Below are 24,145 nucleotides of genomic sequence, written 5' to 3'. Positions count from 1 at the left end.
AATGTTGGGAATGTAACAACTACCTTACATAGTTAAAAAAGAGGAATTTTACTACAAGAGCCATTTATCAGCAAAGGATTCCACAAATGCTGATACATCTTTTGGGCAGTTTACAGTAGGAACTGTGTTTTTTCATAAAGTACAAAGGCGTGAAATCTCCTCATGCTGTTTGCAGTGCTCTTAAAAATTGCAACCAAAGGACCAAAATTTTAACTGAACTGTGAATGGAGTTTGGTGTCTTCATCTCAGCAGGTCTCGTTAGGAAAAGCAGCAGCAGTAGAAGAACGTGGCGTTACAAACCCGGTTTTCTGTGCCAGCCAGTGCCACTCAGCAAAGGGACGTGAACGTGGAGCAGTGTCAGTGCTGGCAGTGATCTGGAGCCCTGGGTTGAGGGGGCACTAATTTGATGACAGTTGTCCCTTGCTCCCGTGATTAATTGGGACAAATGATTTAAATGGCACAGATAAAATACAATGTCTTGTATGGGTCTCTTCAGTTTAAAACTCACCACAGGTGTGCTTAAGTCCATTCCCGAGGGTCTGTCATGGGTGGGCAGAAGTGAGGGTGTGTCTTTAACAGTGCAGGTCACTTCTTACCAGCTGCTGGTGACAGGGAAAGATGTAGCCAATATACACATAAATATGGCAAAATTGATATATTGAAAAAAAAATGCATTTAAGGCTAAGAAAACCAAATATTAATCCAGTACTAATATTTAGTATATCCTGTTTTAATGGCTTTAGTTACAGGGTGTAACTCAATAAAACCACCATGGGGACTTCAAATGCATAATAGGATAATAACTGTTATAAATAATTTAGCACTGAAAGCTTCTAACTCTGCCAGCACAGCTTGCAGCACTTTTAGAATGTGTCATTGAGCAATAGTGGCAGACTGCAGCCAACATCTTGTTGTTCCTAAAATTAGGCACTTAACCTATTTATGGATATTGAGAAAGAAGGGGGCTGACCTTTGAAAACTACTCTGGCTGCATGTTTCCATTCCAAGAAGCATTTAGTGTTTGATCTCTTTGAACTGAGTGAATGTAGGTGCCAGGTTAGGCAAAACTTCTATATTTGTGTAAAATTCCCATATCAAAATGTAAAATTTTAATGCATTTATTCTATGATGACTAAATTCTAAACAGAATAATTTGTAACTAATGGTATTAACTTACTCCTGAAATTTATTGCCTTGAAAGCATATTAAAATTTTACCCTGTTTTATTAGTGACGTGATCTCTGTTTGTTACAGGGATTCAAACCTGATTTCTTGGTAATTGCTGTTTATGAGATATCCTGCCTGATGGATTTTTAGAAGCTGTTTATTTCGGTTATTCAGTGTTTGAGATTCATTGTAACTAATTGCATAAATCACAGGTCTCTGCATGAAAGTCAATAACCAAAACATTAACAATGGCAGGACAGCAAATGCCTACTGGGAGTTTTTGGGTGAACACCAGTTTGTGAGATACTCTGCACTGGTCAACACCCACCAACTGGGGAGTCACTATTCATTAACGTGAACAGAAATTTAGCTAAACAGCTGATGTAGTTTTCTCATTAGATGGTAAATTTAAGAGTCCCCGTAAAACTTTGAGTTGGTTCAGCAAAGTAACGTATGTGTGATGTGTTTTGCTAAAGGAATGTATCTGCTCCTGTGGGGCTCGGGGTTTTGCGTTGGTATCAAAAAGTTTTCAGTGCTAATAATTAGATATTTTAAAATTATTCCTCAGTGAGCAGTTGGCTTAATAAGAACAAGGAACATTTTTATAACAACCTCTTACTTCTGGGATCTTGAATAGAAGGGTCAGTGTAGGTCAGAGCCCTCACCTGGTAATTTAACCACAGTGAATATTATCTCTTATTTCACAGGTTATTTTGTGTTTCTGTATTACCACTTCCTTGCTGGATGCAAGTAATAACTAATGGCACATATGGGGGAAAGACAGTGGCCCTCAAATGAGGACCTTCTAAAGGCCATTAAATCCAGAAGTTAAAAAGGCCTCTCTTTGTACAGATTTTCTACATTTGCCACCACTTTATGTTAAAGGATTCCCTCCCTGCCCTTTGTTCTAGCCATGTTTATCTGCCACGAGAGCCAGTGGGAACTGTGCATGTAAGAGGAAGAAATGCAATAGAGGAAACAAGCCTACAGACCTTTGCATTTTTCCTCTTTATCAGAAACTTTCCTATCATTTCTTGATCTACTTCTCCGGGGCTTTGATTTTGAAGCTCTTCACAAAGGACCAGTTCTGCTCATCATGTTTTTTCTCAGATATTAAGGCCTAACATCACTCTGTGTTCTGCAGTGCAGGCTCCAAGGGCACGTCACCCCTGCACACCAGTAATTGCCCAACCAAACACATCTCTTGTGCTTGTTTGGTAAATCAGAGTTTCCCTGCTTCCATCTCCTTTTAAATAATGTCTAGCTGGGAAAAAAAAAAACAACAAGCTGGGAGTAGGTTACCAGCTTTAACTCTGTTTCCAAGCACAGTTTGTTTAATGTTATCTTTTTAGCCATTACTGGTATTTGTTTAACCTGGAGACAGACAAAATATTTATAGACTGGTGTCAATGTGGACTTTTAGCACAGATTATAACACAAACAGCAATGTTTAACCCAGGTCTTTTCACTTTTCAATATCCCTGTGTATACAGCATATTTGCAAACTATTTAAACATAAATATTTGACTTTTCAGGGGGAGAAGTGGAGGTAGTTGTACAGCAGAAACAATGTAAAAGTACAAAAATATAACAACTTCCTTTTGTTTGAACTTTTGCAGGAATACTTTTTAACAATGATACCTGATGTTGCAATCTTTTATTAAAGATATCAAAGAAGGAATTTAAACTTATTATATACAAACATATATATATATAGAAATATAAATGCATATGCTTGTGGACTAATGAAAAATTGCTAATAGGTGATCTGATGGAATTTAGAAAAACTGTTACTTTTATGACTTTTTTAGCTGCCACTATATAGCATAGTAAGCTTTTACTGAAAGCATCATTAAAAATCAGGTTTTTACATATGCAATCTTTATGTTCCCTTTCAGGTCTTGAGTCATCTCGGCCAAATTTGATTCTTGGATTGGTTATCTGTCAGAAAGGGAAGCGTCCTGCCACTGGCATTGAGGCAGAAAAGATGGAGGAGAAGCGAAGCAGAACTCAGGCCCATGAGGAGCCTGAACCATCGCTGTTCTCCAAAGGGGCTGCAGCTTCACAAGAGAAGAAAGCTCCGAAATACACACTTTATTCAGGAGACTCGTCTGTGAGTACAACACCACCTGGATCTCCTCCTCCACCTCCACCTCCACCCCCACCCATTCCAGACACCTCAGCAGTGACACCTTCAGTATTAAAAATCCTGTCGTCCATTAAGAGTGGACCCACAGCGACTGTGACCCCACTGGTTTCAACTGCTGCTCCTGCCAGTGGCACTGCCACGCACTCGGCATCCTCCAAAACTGCCACGCCCCTCGAGCACATCCTGCAGACCCTCTTTGGGAAAAAGAAAACTTTTGAGCCACTTGCCAAGGATTCTGGAACTGTTCAGTCTTCAAGTCAGGAAGGCCAAGCTGCTGCTGATGGCGGAATGTCAGTGGTTCCGCTGTTAGATCCCATTGTGCAGCAGTTTGGGCAGATGTCAAAGGACAGAGCTATAGAAGAGGAGGAGGATGACAGACCATATGATCCTGAGGAAGAGTACGGCCCAGAAAAAGCCTTTGAGATGCAGACTGGTGAAAGCGAAAAGCAATACAACGTGGAAAAGCCATCTAATGCAGCAGAACTAGAGGATGAGGCCTATGATCCAGAGGACGAAACTATCTTGGAAGAAGCAAAAGTTACAGTTGATGATTTACCCAACAAAATGTACACAGACACTAAAAACAGTTCTTCAGAAACACCTGCTTCATATGTGCCTGATTTATCTGCAGCCTCGTCCTTGGTAGAACAGCAGAAAATGTTGGAAGAGTTAAACAAACAAATAGAAGAACAGAAAAGACAACTAGAGGAACAAGAAGAAGCCCTCAGGCAACAAAGAGCAGCTGTTGGTGTTTCAATGGCTCATTTTTCAGTGTCTGATGCTTTAATGTCACCACCACCAGCGAAAGCTTCCCTAATAAAGACTGAATTATTCCATCAGGACCAGCAGGCTACACAAAAAGTAGATTTACCTTCATCTTTAAATCAACAAGCACAAGTTTTAAACCAGGGCTGTGACCCACGACAGAACAGAGATCCTCGCCAGGCTCGAAGGATGGTGACAGAGACTAATGACACTGTTGATTCTCGGATAAAGCCACAGGTGGTACAGAATGAGGTATCCACAAGAGAAGTAGCTCCAGCAAGTTTTCCAAATGCTTTGCAGACTTCACTTGGTAAGGAAGATAATACTTTAATTTCTGCTACTCAGCCTGGTTTTACTGCTGACAATTGGGTTTCAAGTGAACAGGCTTCTGCAGTGTCCCAGAAGGAGAGTGCTAACAGCAAATTTGAACACACCATTCAAGTTACTTTGGAAAACCTGAATCAAACAGCTGCTGGAGAACCTTCTGGATCTAAACCTATACGTAAAGTGCTGCTTCCAACACCTCCAGCTACATCTTTTCAGCCTAATTTCTCCACATCAAATGACAGCCCATCCCTGCAAGACATGCATCAAGTGTCCTGGTCAAATGAGTCAAAGGAAGCAATGGGAATGGAATCCTTTTCAAATACAATGTTTCCTCCTCAGGAAAAGGCACCTGGTCACTTTGAACCAGAGACAGGTCTTTCATCAGTGCAATATGATGAACAAAGAAATCCTCAGCCTCATCAGTTTGTAGAACAGACTGACCCCCCACAAATTCAGGGTGAGGGTGGACCTCCCCCACAGCACTTTGAGGAAAACATGGCGTTTTCTTTGTCTGGGCAGAAAGGAGGGCCTCCACTGATGCTCAATGCACCTGGAGGGCCTCATGGACCTAATTTTAGAGAACCAGCACCACAGTTCTCTGAAGAGCACGGTTTTCCAAATAATGATGGGCAAAGAGGACCTCAATCTGGAAGATTTGGAGGTCAAAAGGGTCCCCTTCCTTCCTTATTTTCTGCACAGCATGGACCATCATTTTTTGGTGATAATAGGGGCCCTGCCCCTTATCATGGTGGTCCAAGAGGAATGTCACCATCTCATTTTGAAGATCACAGGGAACCTCACATGGAACAAAGGGAATTCTCAGATTCCCAATATGATGAAATGATGGGACCTCCAGGACAGTTCGAAGGACCAGATTCCCCTCCATTTATGGGAAACAGAGGACCTTCACCTTTTCCTTTTGGAGGTCAAAGACGACCCCCACCAGCTCAGTTTAAAGGACAGAGAGGAGGCCCTCAGTTTGGAGGGCCAAGAGGTCCAGCCCCAGGTCATTTTGGGGGACCAAGAGGGCCTCACCCAAATCAATTTGAAGGGCAGAGGGGTCCAGCTCCAAATCATATGCCTGGTCCAAGGGGACTTTTGCCACAGCCATATGAAGAACGGAGAGGGAGCCCACCACCCAGATTTTCCAACCAGAGAGGTCCAGCACCACATCAGTTTGGGGGACCAAGAGGAGCCCCACCTGCAATGTTTCCAGAGGAAGATGAACCTCCCCCCTCTAGATTTCATTTCCAGGGTCAGTCACCACAAGGTATGAAACCACCACCAAGACCACTCCTGGACCTTCCAAGCCATCCACCAACCCACAGAAAAGAGATGTGGGAGGACGCTGGACCATCTGCATCTCTTTCCAATATGTCTGGACAAGGACCTGAGTCAGAAGGACAGTGGTCCACATCTGACTTCCGAGAAGGCAAAAATCCTGAATATAGAGGCCAGACATTTGAAGGGAGACAGAGATATGAGGGAGGAAATAAAGACAAGGGTTTAGATCAGCCAGAGCCCCAGCAAGCAGACAATCGCCAAGGCAGAGCCTTCGAGGACAGACGAAGGGATCGAGAACACGGCAGACCTTGGGAAAGAGACCGTGGCAGAAACTGGAACAGAGACAGGGACTGGGAGAGACACAGAGACAAGGAATGGGATAAAAACAGAGATAGGAGCCAAAACAAAGACAGAGACAAGGATTCAGAGCGAGGTAAGGAATGGGAAAGAAGCAGAGACAGAGATAGGACGAGAACCAGAGAGAGAGACTCCTACAGAAGACGTGACAGAGAGCGATCGAGAAGCAGAGACAGGGATCGTGACAGAGAGAAAGACAGGGACCGGGATCGGAGCAGGGAGAAGGAACGAGACCGAGAGAGAGATCGAGATCGCGACAGGGAAAGAGGGAAAGATCGCAAGGATAGGAGTAAGAGTAAGGAAACTGGTAAAGAGACGAAGCCAGAAACACCGAAGGAAACTCAGAAAGCGGTGGAAACTGAAGCTTCATCTTCCAGCAATCAATCATAGAACTATGACTGATATTTCCCACAAATATCCCACTTTTGCAACACAGCAAGGACTGCACATCTTCTGTATATACTGTATATATTCTCACCTTTCCAAAAATACTGTTGTAAAACTAGCCTTACCCAATGGACTGATAAGTTAGCAATTTTTGAACAACTGTGAATGAAATTAATCAGATAGATGAGAAGCAAGAACATATTGGACTTTCACTTGCTGCATTTTGTGCATAATGTTTTTCTTATAAAAATTCACAATGTTACCTGTACTGAAATTTTGTTTTTTTCTACTCGCATCTTTATCTTAAAGTTTCCATTTACAGTACAGAAATGGAAAAAGTCTAAGAAGAGCATATTGCTTTTTAAGATTATAGTTATGTTTTCCAGTAACTTGAATTGTAATTTTATAAGAGAATTTAATCCACACCTGAGGAGCCATACCTTTACATCCCATTTACATGATATTTTGGTGTCAAAATTGTTCCTACAGCACACACTTTAAAAATGTTGCTGTCGTGTTTCTTTTACAACAGAAGGGTCGTTTATTTAGGAAAGGACTGTAGAAGAACAGTGTTACTAATTACTTGTGACTGATGGAGGATTTGAAAATGGAATGTTATAAGCTTAAAGTGCACTATCTTCCTTTTATATACAGGTTTTTTGGTTTGGGAATCCATCTCTTCGGTGTACAGCAGAGACAAGTTGTACTTAGTTTATTTTTCATGATGTTTTAAATATCCCATTTTTACAAGCCTGTCATTAAAGAACATACAAGAGCAGCACCTTTATAATCAGCAAAATTTACAAAAGCATCTGGCATTTATTTGAAAAAGATGAAGACTGCAAATAAATTGGTAAACTAAAGGAAGGAAAAAATTTGGTTAAATAGGCCACTGAATCTCTTACTTCAGTTGAACTGATCTAGCAGAGCATTTTTTGCTTTTGTTTTGGTTTTGCAGAATTTTGCCACGAACTTAAGAAATGTCCCAATTTCATTGAATTTTTCATTCTAGAAGTACTCTTTCATTCTAAAAGGGCTCTTGAAAAATGAATGTTACTGTTCTTTTGTTAGACTGTACTTAGGCTGGCAGTGTATATAAAACTCTCCACTGAAAAAGATACAGCTGCATTAAACTTTAAATTATTGTGGTACATCATGTTGTGATTGAAGAGGGACATTTTTCACGCCCAAATGCTACTTTTCATGTAGTCCTCAAATATGTAATTCTAAAGTATGAAATGAAACCCCGCTAATTTATTTGACCGTGTAAATTAACAGTCGGGTAAATATTTTCATTTTTTGATAAAATAGTTTTGGAACTGTAAAATTAGATTCCTGTAAACAGTTTTTATCTTGAGGATTACATTACAGGTAGCTTGTTTGTCACCACAGTCACATTGGTGCATCTTTGAGGTCCTTGTCCATCCAGGGTTTGCTGGCTGAGATGACCTGTGTTCTGAACCCGAGGGAAAACGGTAACATGCAAAGAAATGGTATGAAATGCAAACATCAACTACGGTGTAAGATTTTTTTCTTAACGAGATGTTTCTAATTTAAAGACATACATAAAAGTATGCAAAAAGTAAGTGTGTTTGTTTAGGTTTCCTTGATAGAAATTTCTGTAAATTGTATTTTATATGGCAGAATATATCACTGTACATTAAAATATGGGAGTTCACAGGTTTTTGTTACTGTAAGTAGAATAAACATCTACAGAGCTGTTGTCCGTTTCTTAAATATGTATGTGTATATTATTTTCTATATCTTGCTACATCTCAACAAACCATGAGAGACTGGTGGCACATGGGTCTTGTTTCCTCATAGTATAATGAGAGATGTTTTGGATGTTTTGCAGGACATCACTACTAACCAATGTTGGATTGTGGGCCCTCTAAAAACCAGGCCAAAATCTGTGCTTGTGATTCTTCTCTCAGTTCTAAAGCATTCCCTAATTTATTTTGATTTTTTTTTTTTTTTAAATTTGAGTCAGGAAGCTTATGATTTGAAGATTTTACATAAAAAAAAATTAATTCAGGTCATACTTTTTTTCATAAAGTATTGAAGCTGAGGGTTTATTCTGGTTATGAGCTGGAGTGGCATTTTTGTGCCTTTCATGCTCTGTTTTTTTTCTAGGATGTCTCTTCTGTAATGGGCATCTGGTTTTAATTCCGAAATTATGGGACAGGACCACTTTTTAAGTCCAGAAAAGTGCAAGGTTTTAAAGGCATTTTGGAATAACTTACTATCAAAAGACACTTTTTAAACACTGACGAACTACTAAAGCCTTTATAGTTTAGTAACATAATCTTGCAGCAGGAAATTCAGGTCTGTGGACTCCGCTGTAGGAAGGAACCTGCTGCCCCTCAGTGCTTCACAGAAACCTTCCTGGGAACGGGAAAAAAACCCTTTATCCAGCAACGATGAAACAAATGATTCCGAATGATTGTCCTGCATCGCAGCAGAGAGAAAAACCATTCTCTGCCTTTGTCCAAACTTTTGATTAGCATGAAAGAAGGCTGAGCAGTAAATAGTCGCAATTCGTTTAAATCCCCCGTGGGCTAAGAGCGTGTGCTCGGCCGGCCCAGCCACGAGTCAGCTCAAATAGCAAAGCGTGCGCCCGGAACCTGAAATACACATGTAAACACGCCCTGCACGCTCATGTCCTCTTTCCTTATTTCCTCACAACACCGATAAATGCCGGGTTTTACCAGGCTCGGGGGTTTAATTTGCGCCTCGGACGAAGCCCCCCCTGAGGGGCGGGAAGTGGGGGGGGGGGGCTCCGCCTGAGGGGCGCGCGGAGGTCGCGCGCGGGGCCGTGGCGGTTACGCGCGGCCGTTGGCGGCGGCGCGCGGCGCGCTCGGGGCAGCGCTCGCAGCGCTGAGGGGGCCGCGCGTCCCCTCCGGCCGCCCCCGCCCGGCCCTGCCCGCCCCGGCTCCCCCCGAACGCCCGGGCCCCGCTCCCGCCGCCCGGGCCCCGCCTCAGGGGGGTGCCAGGCCGCAGAGTTTGCCCGCAGCCTCCCCGCCGAGGCCGCGGGGCGGGGACAGGTGAAGGCCGTTTGTCGTGAGCAGCTGTGCTGGAGGGGGAGGGCGGGTCTCACCTTTTCGGGGGGGGAGACATGGTCAGGGTGTCAGGTACCCCGCCAGCGGCAGCTTGGTCCCCGCCCTGTTAACCTCGCGAATCAGTGTTAAGTGCAATTTTTTGTTGTTTTGTTTTGTTTTTGTTTTGTTTTTTAATGGATAGCACAATTCTTGAAGGTGGTGTGGTTTGCTGTTGAAGGGGACATTGGTAACTGATTAGGTTTGCTGTAGCCATGTCAGGATCAGCCCCCGAGGAGCCTCAGACCATTCCTCAGAGCCCAGCTAGTGCTCCTGACCCCGCTCCCGTTGCTGTCGGACCTGGAGGCTCAAGTGACAGTTCCTTTGGTGAGCAAAACCTTGGCTTCGCCACCCCCGAGGCCAGCCTGGTGGAGATGATGGACATTGAGTACACCCAGCTGCAGCACATACTTTGCTCGCACACGGAGGCCCAGAGTAGTGAAGGTGAAGTGGAAGCCAGGCTCAGCGCTTTCTCCTCGCCTGGTCCCTCTGCAGACCCCCCTCTGCAGCAGCCCTCCCCCAGCACCAGTCAGGATGGGGGCTCGTCCAGCAGCTCTGGGAACCAGTCGGTCTGCCCAGTTACCTGCCAGTCAGGGTTACCTTGTGACAGCTATTGGCCAAGTTCTAACCCACACTTGGGCTATGCTGACTTGCAGGAGCTCAGAATGATGTTGCTTAGCGAGTCCAACCTCCCTCTGAACCAAAGAGAGAAAGCACCCAACAGTAGCTCTGTAGAAGTCTCAGGATGCAGTGTAGTAAAAGCTAAACAGGGTGAAAATTTCTTGGGGGACAATAAAGAAAATATATTTGTTGAAAATTCGGCACTGGCACCAGAGCTTAGATCTAAACCTGCAGTCAGAGCTCGGTTGGAAGACAGATTCAACAGCAGCCCGACAGAAAACCCCAGATGTCAAGAACCCCAAGAATCTGGAGTAACTCTTAACAAGTGTGTTGCAATTACTTTATGTTGTTAAACTATGTATCGTATAGTTCAAAACTGATTTTCTAAGTGAAACCTAAGGACGGTACTTTTTTTTAATACATGAGGAGGATGGGTTGGGCTTTGTTAAACTGTGCCATCAAATGTGGATGCAACTCTGCTGAGCTCAGCTTAGGCCCCCTGTGTATTGCATGAATGGTACAGCATGTAGTTTCAAAATTAATTACTTTACAGCTTTATTCTTGATAACATGTACTGTAAATAAAGGCGAGAGAACAATGCCTAGTTTTAATATGGAGCTTGCTAAAAGTAAAGTAGATTTTTGATCATAATAATAAGAGTGATTGATTAGTGTTACAATGTGGAGGCCTGACTAGGGGGAAAACTTTGAGCAAAAATGTTGTTGTACAATCTAGCCCTGTAACTGTCTTAGTGTGCTGATAAATGTTTTATTGAAGTGTGAAATGAACTGTTATTGCACAGAATAAAATATCTTCTCAGCTGATTTTCCTTTTTTTTTTCTTTGGTCCCTGAAGTAAGCAATATGGCAATAACAGTGATTTTTGTTTACAGTAAATGGAAGGGGTTTCTTAGTGATAGTTACTAGTAAGATGTGTAGCTGTACATTTTTCTGCACTCGTTTTCAAGCAGTCAGCCTGGTATGTTTTCTGTTTGTTTGTTTTTGTTTTTAAGTTTAGTGACACTGATTCGCCAGCCCTCGGAAGTGGTGGGTGTTCCTCTTCACCAGCAAGGGAACAGGTGTGCTGCACTTGGGAAAAATAAGGCTGCACCTGCCTCACATTCCTTGCCATTCACGTACCCGTTCTTTACCATGAATGCATGTTCTGCTGCTGGAAGTGCTAATCCTTCCCAAGCACAGGTAACTCTACCCTGCCAAGTTCAAATGCTGATAATATTAACTTCTTAGGTGTAAAATAGTTGTGAAGGTTTGGGGTAAAGTGTGGCTGGCTTTGAATAGGGATGATCAGAATGATCTGTAATGCAGTTCATTTAAACATCTTTTAAATATACTCAAGTCAGTTGTGTGGCATTTGTAATTTTTGTAATTAGTAGTTCCCTGCATCCCAGTAATAAACAGTAGGCCGTTAGATTTCCTTTTTTTTTCTGGAGTTTATCCATTTATCATCGGTTTCATCTGTGCAAGACAAGAAGCAGCCACTTAGTAGCATTTTCTACAGTTTATTTTGATGATAAAAATATTTCCCCCTCCACAACTTGCAGTAACCTCTGCAGCAAAAGTGATAGAATGGCACTCAGAAATATCAGAGGTATCCCCAAAAAATCACCAGTCTGTCAAAATTCCGTGGTTATATGTGGAAGTATTTGGGATATATTCTGGCTAAAGAAGTAACTTAAAAAGTTAACATGAACATATCAAAGTAGGTGGGTTTTGTTTCTTAGTTTTGGTTGTGGTTTTATTGTTTGTTTGTTTTTTTAATGTATATAGTCCTGTATTTCCTTTTTGATTTTTCACAGACCTGTGGAACATCTTGCACTATTTTGGAAGCTGCCAAACATCAAGACCTTGGATTACCCAAGACATTCCCTTTCCTCTATCAGGAAGTTGAATCCACAAAACAGACAGTAGGTGCTATAAATAAAGCTTTGCCTGAGGAAGTTTGGATTAAAGTTGGAGGTAAATCATTTATCTTCTTTTCACTTAGCTTTCTCTTGGCCTTCAAATCTACATTTTTGTCCTGACTTTGTGTCTTTTCTGGCATGAATATGATTTTAGTGGATGTAGGAGGTGAGGGGTTTATGGTGGAGATGTGCTGTGGGCGACATGGGACTTAGATTTTTCCAGAAAAGTTCAAGGCCTGTTAGTTTAGCTATACTCTCAAAATTGTTTAGCACTTCTAGCTTGAAGTGAGGAAACTCAAGGTTACAAAGTACCTTTGAAAATCTGGGCCTTGGGTAAGCAACTAGTTTCTTCAGAATCATAGAATCCTTAAGATTGGAAAAGACCTCCAAGATGATCAAGTCCAACCTTTGACCAAATACCACCAAACCACAGGGCAAAGGGGCACATTTTGTGACCCCTGAGCTGATACAGCAGATCCAGTCAGTACCAAACTAAAGGACATTTTAAGGATTGCCCCAAATGCTCAACCAGGCATGGTCTCAGTGGGCTCCCTGAGAAAATAGAAGCTATGTGGATTTTGGAATAGCAAGCAGTGCCTTAGGGCTTCTGAAGGACTTGTAAGAGTCAATCTAGGCTGGCAATAAAGCTTCAAGGATTATTCCACAGAAATAAAGCGACAAAAAAACCCCTCCATGATCACTATTTTCAGGTTAGTGGGAGGGTTACAAATGGATGGTTCTTTTCCTCTTTGTTTTTCCAATAAGACACCTTATGCAAGCAAGCCATAAACAGAAGTTGCAGCCGAATAAACCCGTTGGATCCAAACATGGATCGCAAACCTCTCGGTGAAATTCGGAATGCCCGTGACAACAGCCAGGGCAGTGGAGCTGCCCAGGGCCCCTGGCAGTCAGCACAGCCTGGCTCCAGTGTGCAGGTGCCAAGTGGAACACAGGATGGGAGTGCTCAGCGCAGGGAACGACACAACCGCCTGGAGAGAGACAGAAGGTAATTCTGTGAGCTGAGGCCTTGCAAAGGCTTTTGAAACCTTGATACTGTGATCATCCAGAGTAAATGTAGATGTGACATGTTTCACGTTAGCTCCAAGATAAAGCAAAGCAGGTGGTGAGGGTTTGGTGTTCCTTAGAGGGAAAATACATGTATGTTTCGTTGTGGTTGTCTTTGATGTGTTTTTACTCTCTAAACAAACAAAGAGAGATTTCAAAACATATCACCCATTCTATAAAGATAAGGTAACTTGTGTGCAGCATGACTGATACATGAAGCTTGTAGCAAACAAAAAGAAGTCTGTGGCTGGTAGTCTTCCTTTTGTTTTTGTTTTTCCCTTCCCTGTGGCCCTGGTTGATAACCTCCAATGTTTGCAGGCGCAGGATCCGAGTTTGTTGTGATGAGCTGAATCTCCTGGTTCCGTTCTGCACGATTGACACTGATAAGGCAACAACTTTGCAGTGGACAACTGCATTCCTGAAGTACATTCAGGAAAGGCACGGCGACTCTCTGAAGCAGGTTTGAAATCTGATTTCATTTTTGGTCTTGTGGAAAATGTGAAATATTTTAAAGCTGTAGTGTATAACTTATATGGAATACTTATTCATGACGCTGTTTGTGAAGGATCCACCATAACCTTGAACCTTCCTTTAAATTTTTGGTTTTTTACTGGTTCAGTTCACTAGTGAGAAATGACAGGCTGTCCTCAGTCAAGGTTTTCAAATCAGATTTTGAAGTCAATGTTTTTTTCTTTTAGCTACCCAATTCCTGAGCATGATCCTATTTGGAAAACAATATTAGAATTAAGGTCCTCTTCAGTCATTCCTCCTCTCCTTTCTTTTCTCTATTTTTTACCACTTTCACAGTCTTCTAATTGTTTTTTATGAACTATGAGTTCAGGGATGGATTTACAGTTACATGCCCACATTATCTCAGGGTTGGTGAGTGTAAAGGGTTATCTGTCCTATAAGAAGCTCCCATGCTCCACATGGGAGCAGCTCCAGAGTAATTCTGGCTCTGCCAAGAATTTCAAGACAGTATATGGAGTGTGTATTGGAAAAGCTGCTTGTCTAGATCCTGATATAGCCCCTCAGCACTTCCTGTTGAAGAGCTTTATTTTTCCAGAACACCGATGAAACAAAACCATCAATCTCAAGTAAATATCTACAATAAATGTAGTTGTTATTTATTCTTTGTATTTTGATTTTTTTTAGGAATTTGAGACTGTGTTCTGTGGTAAAACAGGCAGGAGACTAAAAATAGGAAGACCAGACTCATGTGTAATGTGTCCAGCGCAGGAAAACCGCACGGCTATGGAGACCAAATAGTCAGACCTGACCACCTTGAATTGTGTGACAATGGTCCAAGCTGTATTTTATTCTTTCCATTTACATGCTGAATATGGATTGTGAAATGTAACTTGTAAATATATATAAATAGAGCTTTAAAGAAAATGTTCTTTATTGAAAATGGAAATGGAAGTTAACTACCAGCAGTGGAAACCAGTGCCCTGTTCAAGAGGCTTTGGGACCAGAAGCTACAAGAAAGTATTTCTACCCTTTAGTTTTACAAAATTGGTTTGTCATCCTGCTTTGGGGGGTTTATTTAATTGTTTGGGTTTGCCTTTTTTTTTTTTAAAGATGATCCAGTACAGTTAGGCAGAGTTGTAGACCATCCATCTGTCCTGTTATTTGAATGGCCAGATGGAAACATAGTCTTCCGCTGCAAAGAAAAACTAAAGTTACCATATTATAATGACCATTTTCCCATTAAAAATGTAAAGGTTATATTGGTTGTTTGAGCAAGTGCTTAGTTTCTAAACTGTGCATATTATGAATTTTCCATTTGCACACATAATTTAACATACTTGGCCCCAAAGAGTATTATTTTTAATGTCTGTCACACAACTGTCCAACAGGTTCTTGTATTGTTACTCTAAACCAAGAGTGGCATATTATAAACAGTAGATATTTAAATGCACAAACTATTTTTATATTTAAAGAAAAATATGACACTTTGTTCATAGGCTTTGGCATATAGGACAGAAATAGAACAGTGTGTGAGCTGAGAGTGGCTTTATTAATTTTTTTAAAATAGATGATGCTAGCAAGTTTTAAAGTATAAAAAGGTCTACCAAAATTAATACTGGTTTAAATCACGGATAAGGACAATTTTGCAGCAATTTATATCCAAACAATCCTAGTAAAACCAGTTCTGGAAAATGGAGTTCAGCTGAGTTAACTTGATGTGTAAATGACACAACATCACAAAGAAAAGGTTAAAAAAAAAATCTCCTTTTATTTTTACAACAGTTCATTGCAGGTGGTTTTGGCTGGACTTTAGAAAAGCATCCTTTCTTACGTGGGGTTCCATCACAATTACTGTGCAAATAGCTTAAGTAGAGGTCATGAAAATGCTGTTACTTCATTTCTTTTATTATCATATGGAAATATACAAAAATTCTTCCCTCAAAATTAAATATATACATTACACCTTTTGCAGAATTTGATTGCAAGAGGATTATTGTTTACTAGTCTTGGCAAATATTTGAGGTGCAATCTGAAAATTGCTAAGTGACAGCATATATGTAAGTGATGGTCGTTACTTCGGCCAGAATGTTAAGATATTAAAATACAGGATATTTAAATGCATGATTTCCACTGATAGAAGAGGAAGTTTGGTGCCTGAGTACCTTAACAACGTGTGTCTTTGTGCACAAACCTGCAGAACTGAAATCAGTGGCAGCAGCACCAAGGGATTCAACTGAAAAGGCTCAAACTTTTATAGCAAGAAGTCGTGATCTTTAGTGTATGGGGGGGTGATGGTAAAAAGGAACAATGCTTCCTCTTGCAGGACTCTTGAGCAAAGGGAGAAAGGAAAGGTGAGGTTGTTTAGCAGTAAAAATTCTGGAAAATAATTGGGGGGGAGGAAAAACACTCATAAAGCATCTTTTAATTAAAGTTTTCACCTGATGCTTTCTTTTTCATAGAACTGTGTCAAAGTCTCCACTTAACAGAACAGAAGGAGCATCTGTCCATTTAGCACTAGGAGGATTCTGTTTTCTTACAATGCACTGTTTATTTAAATATTCAGTCACTTCTTCACTTCTTGTACTGTTGGTTTATGATTTTTTGGAAATTGATGCTGCAACAGCTCCCATGCAAGCCGACGTGTCACATATTCCTGGAGTTCCCTGAGCCCCAATAGTACCAGGAGTACCAGGATCCCCTGGCAGGCCGGGTTCACCCTGAGCCCCATCACGGCCATTTTTAGTAATTCCAGGCACACCAGGTGGTCCTAAACAAGAAAGGGGGAAAGATTACATGATGTATTTCCATCTCTTCTTTTTTATTTTTTTTTAATTTTATTTTTAATATATGTATATATGTGTTGCTTTTAGAGATCTTAATATACTTTGAGTGTCTGTACATCACACTTGTTATGGCCTGTTGAGTACAAGGTGTTTTCAATAAATTTACCCTGAATCTGAAGTTTTGCATTTTTTTTATGCCTGAATAATTTGGTCAAGGGATGTCCTGTCTGTGTGAGCTCACAGCTTACTTATTGTGACAGTAGGTGGGGTCACAACTGTCCCTCCTTCCTTGGCACCAGCTTGTTCCCCAGTGGGAGGCTGTGGCCTTCAGCAGCTTCAATTCACTGCACCTCCTCAAGTCAAGTTGTAATTAAGATTCTGAGTAACAGGAGAGGGGTGATGATAATCTACTGCCAGCTCTATGCAGAGCTGTCCCCAAGAGTTGGACTCAATGATCCTTGTGGGTCTCTTCCAACTCAGAACAGTCTGTGATTCTTAAGCCTCTGCTTTAGTGCTGGAGTGTTAAATTATTTGCACAGCCTTACCTTGAAGTCCTTGATCGCCATCAGGCCCATCGATACCTTGACCAACAGGTCCTTTATCTCCCTTTTCACCAGTGTCACCTTGAACACAAACAGAGTTTCCACAGTGAGTTGTGCATTGGAGCCAAGGACAGGAAGGGGAGAGACCAAGAGGAGCTAAAAATCCTCAGGACATTAGTTGGATCTCTGCTTACAGGGCATCCCCAAAGATGCAAACCCCCCTCTAGAACTCCATGGAGGCCTGATCTCCTTTCCCCCACTGCTGAATTTAGTACAGTTTTGCAATTTATTTCAGTGGGCATTAAAGAGAAGCAGGTTGCTTTAGTCTTAACTTACCTCTGGGACCAGGATCTCCCAGCTCTCCTGTTGGCCCTCTGTATCCAGGGGGGCCACGAGGACCAGGATGCCCAACACTTCCCATTGCTCCAGGAGGACCTGGGGGCCCAGCTGGGCCAGGTCGACCCGTCATTCCAGGGGACAAGGGCTTCCTCAGATTAGCAGCTAACTGTGCAATTTGCTCTGAAAAACACAATGAAAAACTGCATGGCCAACATTTTCACTCTGCTTGAGCAGATCTTCCCGCCACTGCCACACACTTACTGCTTCTGGCAGAAGGAAACATTGAGTTTCCTCTCAGCCCACCTGTAGCTTTTTGGGTTATTTTTATACTACACAGAGGGATTTTCATCATAAATCTGCAGGTTTTTAAGCCATTGATATTTTCTGTTTCCAAAATCAATTTAAATGACATCAAGTATTTTAACAATTGATGCTTAAATAATTAAAACAAGTTTTCTAAAGCAAACTTTCAGAGTTTAACCTCATCTCAAATGGGGAATATAACCTCCAAATGCAGAACAGTAACTCTGAAGAAAGAAGGACACTCTGGGGGGCTCTGCTCCAAGGAGATGGGGTGCACTGAGGAGAGAGAGGAGGTGGGAGCTGAAGTTCAGAATGACACAGGTTAGGGCAGGCAGACACTCTCACAGCCTGTGCTGGCACAATACTTGTGTCAAAGCTGCTTTCAGTGCACTTTGTCTGTTGCCAGGATAAATCATTGAAAAAATACTAATTTTAGAACAATGAAAGACATCCCAGAAACAAGGTGACCTCCTGAATAATTTCCCTGCATTAAAGGTCAATGTATTTTTTCTTATCCAGACAGAAAATTAACAAATCTCAGGAGCTATCTTATGTTCAGGATCTACTCATCTTCAGCTAATGTGGCAATTCAGTCAGTTTTCTCTCAGTGATACTCACCATTTATCATTTCCCCGCAGAGTTCTCTGATATGTTGTTCACTGGCCTCTTTGCCCTGCAATTAACAGAAGAATTTGTCCTTGTACAAATCATGTTATCAATAATCATCCCTGGCAGAAGCTTCAGGACACAAAATACATTTCCAGCAGCTCAGGAAGAAGCACAGGATCCCACATGGAGAGGAGTGGGTTCTTTCCCCTCTACAAAAGATGACAGCTTCAGTTCAGAACTCTGTCATAGTAACAGCAGATATTAATTTTAATGTTAGGCCAGATATTTAATCTGGGGCTTATTTGGCCTTACTTTTGCCTGCTGAAACGCAGGACCTTATTTTTTGAACATACATCCAAACCCCACGATCCATTTATTCACTTCACAGGTTCCCTGACTGTGCCCTAGAAGCAGAGGACACTTACAGGAGGCCCAGGTTTTCCCGTGATGCCAGGAACACCCTGCACCCCCTGATGGCCCATGAGCCCCGGATGTCCTGGGATTCCTGGTGCTCCAGCTGTCCCATTAGGTCCTTGGGCACCTTTTGGACCAAGTTCTCCTCGTTTTCCTGGCTGTAATGAGACAAAGAAAGCAAAAACCACTGGAAACTAAAGATATGATCCACTGTTTTCTCCTGGTCATTAGTTAAGCCTTTTGTCAGGTTTCCCTGACTGACCTGGCTGATATGTACAATTCTTATATCCTATGGGTGGTTTTACACATAAACAGGAGCCCTTACTGCAGCAAAATTATCAAACATATTCCAGTATTTTGAATGCTACAGCCCCCTGTCATTCTCACAGATTCTATAGCATGACTGTGAGGAAAACATGTTTCTAGGGAATGGCATCAGAACTTAACTTATTGACATGTATCATTGAAAGATGCAATAGTCATGTTTACTTCCAAACCTTCTGGGGCATGAGCCCTCAGTGTCTGACACATACCTCTCCTTTTTGGCCAGGAGGACCAAAGGGACCCTGTTAGAAAAAAAAAATGGAAATAAGAAAGAATGATCCATTCAGCAAATGCACCTCTGAAGCCCAACCTCCCAAGCTGCAGGAAGCTGTACAAGGCTTGGGTTGCCTTCTCCTTTTCACAGCAGGGTTGGAGATCTTGGATGATTAATTCTGACTGACCATATTGATACATGGTTTTCTAGACCCATCTGTTATCTGAGGAGTCAATCCTGCTGAACCTGAGGACACCTACCAGCTCTCCTTTGTCACCTGGGAGGCCATCGGCTCCAGCAATGCCCTGGAAGGGAGAGACCAGAGTTAACACTGCACCTGCTGGTGCACAAGGACAGTGTTGCTGACAATGAGGCTCACCCTGAGACTTGGATAACCTCAGTGCCTAAGGGAGGTGGGGTCTTTTTGCAGCCTACACAGCTGCTCCAGCAAGAGGAAGTTCCCTCTTCCCAAGGCTGAACTCCACCGTAGGTGGCACAAGGACTGGGTGCCCTTTGTGACAGGCTGGGACTTGGCTGAAAGGCTGAATTCATACATATGAGATCCCTGGTGGGGTGGCCATGAAAGACACCCACAGGCTGTCCTTGGACAGTGAATCTAATTTCAGGTTCCCCAGCTCTGTATCTCACAGAAAATGTGGGTTTGCAGCCACAGCCAGATGTTCAGTGTCCATGTTCTTTAGGCTTCCTGAGCAAAGTCACCTGCAGAACATCTTCATCCCACCCTTAAACTGCAGTGATCATCACTTGGTGAGGATCCTCCCTCTCCTCTCTGTCTGGGGACTGTGAGAGTGGCTAAAGCTCTGGTGACATCCCTTTTATCAGCCCAGGACGAGGAGCATCAATTTGCTGATCACCTCCATTCAGCAGCAGCAGTGTGTGCAATTTGAACATCACTGGGGGTGACACAAATCACTGCAACCTGCTGCCACCGGCCCCACAGGCAGCACTGCCCCTGGGGAACACAGAGCTGGCTTATTACACAGCAATTAGAGCAGACAATGAGCTTGTTATGGTGACTCGATGGCTTTCCAGAGGAAGTCATTTCAAGACAAACAGAGAGTAGGTTGGTCTTTCCCTTAGCAACAAAACGGAGACCACACAGACACTGACACTGGTAAACAAAACCAGCAAGGCTTGCTGCAAAAGCCTTGTTTTCTGTAAAAACACAGTCATGCATTAATGAAAGCCATATATTTGATGAAAACTGGCTCAAAAGCTCATTGCTGAGATTAAAACGACTATGGAAGTTGAGCAGCAAAAAGTAAAATATTAAAGTAGTCCATTAGTGTGCCAAGCTTTTAATTTAGGATAAAGTCTTCCTCATCAGCCACATGGAGTTCAAGGAAAAGCTGCACTTCTAAACTTAACTCAGGAGGAATGTGATGTGAGGAGCTCCTACACAGATGCCTCGTGGCTACAAAACACACAGCAAGGGTCTAGTGTTTTTATCACAGCATTTTCATGAGTCTCCATTAGAACAGCCTGCATCTGTGCCAACAGGAAAAATGGGACCAAAGAGAGTTTTGCTGGTGCCTGCTGCAGAATATTTTCATTTGAGGGAGAAAAAGCAGTTTGTACTGTTCTAAGGCTGTGCCTGAGGTTTGGGTTAAATGCCTCTGCTGACAACAGCACAAAAGTTATCACTTACCTGGTTACCTTTGGGACCAGGAACACCAATAGGACCCTGTGAATAAGAAAAAGAAGGCAAATGAGCTCAAACTGTTATTTTCCTGTGAATGCCTGGTGTAGTCAGACACTCACTCAGCAAGGGGTTGGATTTACTCACAGTATAAAATAGACAAGACCATTTTTATACCACAAGGGCAAAAAGTCATGATGGTTTTTCAAGGCTTCATTAGACTTCAGTTTTTGTGGGATTTAGAATTAGGTTTCCCTAGAATTTAGAATTTAGAATTTCCCAATTATGAGACTCATGGAACAACACGGCCATAGGAATAAAATACATTTAGATGATGAACTGACTATCACGCCAGGAATAATACAGGCAACTTGAAAAATCCTTCCAACTTTACCTACCTGGCATTCACAGAGAGAACATGAGACATTTTCAGCCCTGTTTGTGACTTTTCTGCTCCACAGAGCAGAGCCAACAAGGAGTTCAGGAAAACCCCAATTTTTTTTTCTCTACTGCAAAATCTACATGGGAAATTCCATCCTTTTACCCTTGAAAGAGGATTCCTACAGGACATTCATCCATCTGGAATCTGCAAACTGATCCTGTTTTATTAACTAGATCTAGAGATGGCTCAGCAGAACAGAATCTTCGAAGAGGACAAGCACATAGAACAAGGACATGTCATTTTGCTCAAGTCAAGCACTAAGTTGAAAAAAGGGGGGGATTTCTATTAAAGGAAAATAACTGTCAGCAAAACGGACAATAGAACATAGAAATGCAGAAGTGGCTACAGCTATTTATAACTCCCAATTTATGTTTGCTGATGACAAAGGCAATATATTCTTTTCTGAACGTAATCATCTAGATTTATACCTCTGGTTTCACAGAGTCCCAAGGCTCCATGAAAGTTTATGGCAACGAAACACAGTTCAGTCACCAAAGACCATGCCCTGCCAGGAACACTCCCTTAGAGAGCAGCTTAGCCCAAAGGATTTTCATTCAAAACTGTGATTTACTGCAGTAGTAATTCCAAGCAGCAGGAACAAGTGACAGGAGTTTAGGACTGCCAGCTCCAAGCCCTCACATGTGTGTCAGTTAAACACAACCACTGTTTTTGGCCAAGTATCACCAGATTATCTCTATTATCACTAGATAATGATGCCTACACAGAGCTGAGAGGGGCATTGCCCCAGGTGCCTGTTGGCATCCAGAATCCTCTGGAAATCGATCCGAACAAAAACCCTCAGGAAAAATATTTGTCTATTGCTACCTCAGTTGGCAACAACAATCAAATCTTTCCCCTCCCCATATCCCACTCCAACAAGATGGTTTATATATTTAATCTCAATGCTATCTTAGATCTTACAGTCAAATGCACTAATCTCTTGTATTTCTTATGCCAGCAAACACACTGACATGCAGGTTTGTATTCCTGGCCACCGTCGGTCCAAGGACTGTGAAAAAGCCTGTCAGTACCTGTTAGCTTAGGCTTGAAGGGATTTTTTTATAGAAAAGCCACAGCTGATTTCAGGAGAGAGGGATGGTGTAATTGTATCGATCCCATGTTTGCAGTTCTCTTTATACATGTCAGGACCAGCAGTAAAGCAAACCCAGGGCAGATTTGCTGGGCTCTCTGTGTGTGTGTCCCAGCAGTGCCATCACCCCCAGCAGCAAAGCCCATTTTTTAAGGCTATAAAAGCACATTCTGAGGTTTTAGAGTCTTCCCAGCCCACATCTCGTGGTGATTGCTGGCACAGCCCTCGCTGCTGTCACTGACACCAGTGGGACTGGGTGGGCAGATGGAGGCTACTCTGAGCACCAGCCACATGTATGAAGGTGGAAAGTCTCCAGCATTATCCAAACCCGCTACACCTGCTTTCCTGAAAGCTGCTGATGTGCTGAGGTGGCAAGAAACAATCACAGGTTGGAAAAGATCTTGAAGATCATCGCACTCAACCATCAACCCAGCACCACCACCACGTTCACCACTAAACCATGTCCTCAAGTGCCCCATCCACACGTTGTTTGAACACTTCCAGGGCTGGTGATTCCATCACTTCCCTCAGCAGCTTGTTCCAATGCTTTACAACCCCTTCTGTGAAAAATATTTTCCTGATATTCAATCTAAACCCCCCCGGCACAACTCGAGGCCATTTCCTCTCATTCTGAACAATCAACAGTTACATCTTAGAGTAACTACGCTTGACTTTGGAGCCAGAAAAAAAATCCAGATCATTTTTTATTGCTTTAAGCATAACATTTTCCCTCTCTCTGCTCAGAGCAGCTCCCTGGCTGCTCCGTGCAGGGGCCTCTTCCCCTCTGAACATACATATTCTCACCGCAGCGAAGCCCTGAATGCAGTCAGAGCCCCACAGCTCCACAATAACCCTCCTGTTTCACACTTCCAGCTCACAGTCACTCCAAGAGGTTTTTTAAAACCTGCCTGGAGCCAGCACAGAAGGGTCATTGTGGAACCCCCGTGGTCCTGCTGTGATTGCTTACACAGAAACTTCACCTTAAGGCTGGAGAGGAGGGAGCTGGTGAACACATGGCTCCTGTTCTCCTGCAAGCCCCCAACAAATGCTGTTCACTTTGCCCCGATGGTTTCTTTTAGATGAGAATGAATTAATTTAAATAAAAAGTCTCATTTATTCTGAGGTGGATGGCCAGGTGTGTTGCTGATCAGAAAGATCAGTCATTGAGCAAATTGTAATTTAAGAAAAAAAACACCAGAAAGTCTAATCAAGCATCTGAGTAACAAAAATGCACAAATCAGCTCTCCTGTGCTCATGGGGAGTGAGGCTTTGGTGGAAGCAGCATACAGAGCAGGGAAAAATCCCAAACAACATCTATTCTGGCTAGGATGGGACCGGAAAGCCCTGTCCAAAAATAGTGGGAGTTCCTAAAGTGAAACAGAAACAAGAACAGGAACAGAAGAGACAGGATGCACGAATCCTGTTACCTGCCATAGGGTCCATCCTGGGCAGCAGCCTCAGAGAAGGGACTGGGACACCAAATGTACAAACCTGTTTGTGTTTGCTGGGGTGACATCAGCTACACCAAGTTTTGGGCCCCCGTTACGCTCTAGTTTCATATCCCAAACAGGAATCAGTTACAGATGTCTTCTCCTTACCCTGTCACCTGCCTCTCCACGGATTCCAGTTGGACCAGGAAGGCCAGGTTCACCACTGGCACCTTTGGGACCCTGATAGGAAAACAACAAAAACCAAGCTGCAGCTTACAGGGCCAGGAAACCCTGCGTGCTTCAACACCCCAACAGTTCACCAGTCTCCACAACATGTTCAAAAAGGTTATTTGTCTTGGATGTTCTCTCTTCCTTTTCCCCCAGGA

General features: G+C 42.6%; 3 protein-coding genes across 5 annotated transcripts in view; 2 read left to right on the top strand and 1 right to left on the bottom strand.

The window, feature by feature from the left end:
- DIDO1 (death inducer-obliterator 1) overlaps positions 1–8,154 on the top strand; it is a 52,104-nt gene extending 43,950 nt beyond the window's left edge. For all 3 annotated transcript variants that reach the window (XM_051803121.1, XM_051803119.1, XM_051803120.1), the window contains exon 17: positions 3,066–8,154. In XM_051803121.1, the coding sequence (XP_051659081.1) occupies positions 3,066–6,439 (3,374 nt within the window). In that variant the 3' untranslated portion in view covers positions 6,440–8,154. The remainder of the gene's footprint in view (positions 1–3,065) is intronic.
- A 1,494-nt stretch (positions 8,155–9,648) lies between these two features.
- On the top strand, positions 9,649–15,484 carry TCFL5 (transcription factor like 5). Its single transcript, XM_051803134.1, has 6 exons — positions 9,649–10,477; positions 11,165–11,351; positions 11,969–12,128; positions 12,839–13,079; positions 13,457–13,598; positions 14,294–15,484. The coding sequence occupies exons 1-6, from the start codon at positions 9,747–9,749 to the stop codon at positions 14,405–14,407; spliced, it is 1,575 nt and encodes a 524-aa protein (XP_051659094.1). The 5' UTR covers positions 9,649–9,746; the 3' UTR covers positions 14,408–15,484.
- A 107-nt stretch (positions 15,485–15,591) lies between these two features.
- Positions 15,592–24,145, bottom strand: part of COL9A3 (collagen type IX alpha 3 chain) — a 35,149-nt gene continuing 26,595 nt past the window's right edge. The window contains exons 24-32 of the mRNA XM_051803152.1: positions 23,928–23,999; positions 20,807–20,842; positions 19,398–19,442; positions 19,133–19,165; positions 18,611–18,757; positions 18,195–18,249; positions 17,271–17,453; positions 16,938–17,015; positions 15,592–16,376 (exon numbers count right to left, since the gene is read on the bottom strand). Coding sequence (XP_051659112.1) covers positions 16,201–16,376; positions 16,938–17,015; positions 17,271–17,453; positions 18,195–18,249; positions 18,611–18,757; positions 19,133–19,165; positions 19,398–19,442; positions 20,807–20,842; positions 23,928–23,999 — 825 coding nt within the window. The 3' untranslated portion in view covers positions 15,592–16,200. The remainder of the gene's footprint in view (positions 16,377–16,937; positions 17,016–17,270; positions 17,454–18,194; positions 18,250–18,610; positions 18,758–19,132; positions 19,166–19,397; positions 19,443–20,806; positions 20,843–23,927; positions 24,000–24,145) is intronic.

This window comes from Manacus candei, unplaced genomic scaffold, assembly GCF_025592945.1.
Source record: "Manacus candei isolate 608988 ecotype Guabito, Panama unplaced genomic scaffold, ASM2559294v1 h1tg000057l, whole genome shotgun sequence".
NCBI classification, from domain to species: domain Eukaryota; kingdom Metazoa; phylum Chordata; class Aves; order Passeriformes; family Pipridae; genus Manacus; species Manacus candei.
Note: the sequence above shows the minus strand (reverse complement) of the source record. Positions and strands in the feature narration are given on the sequence as shown.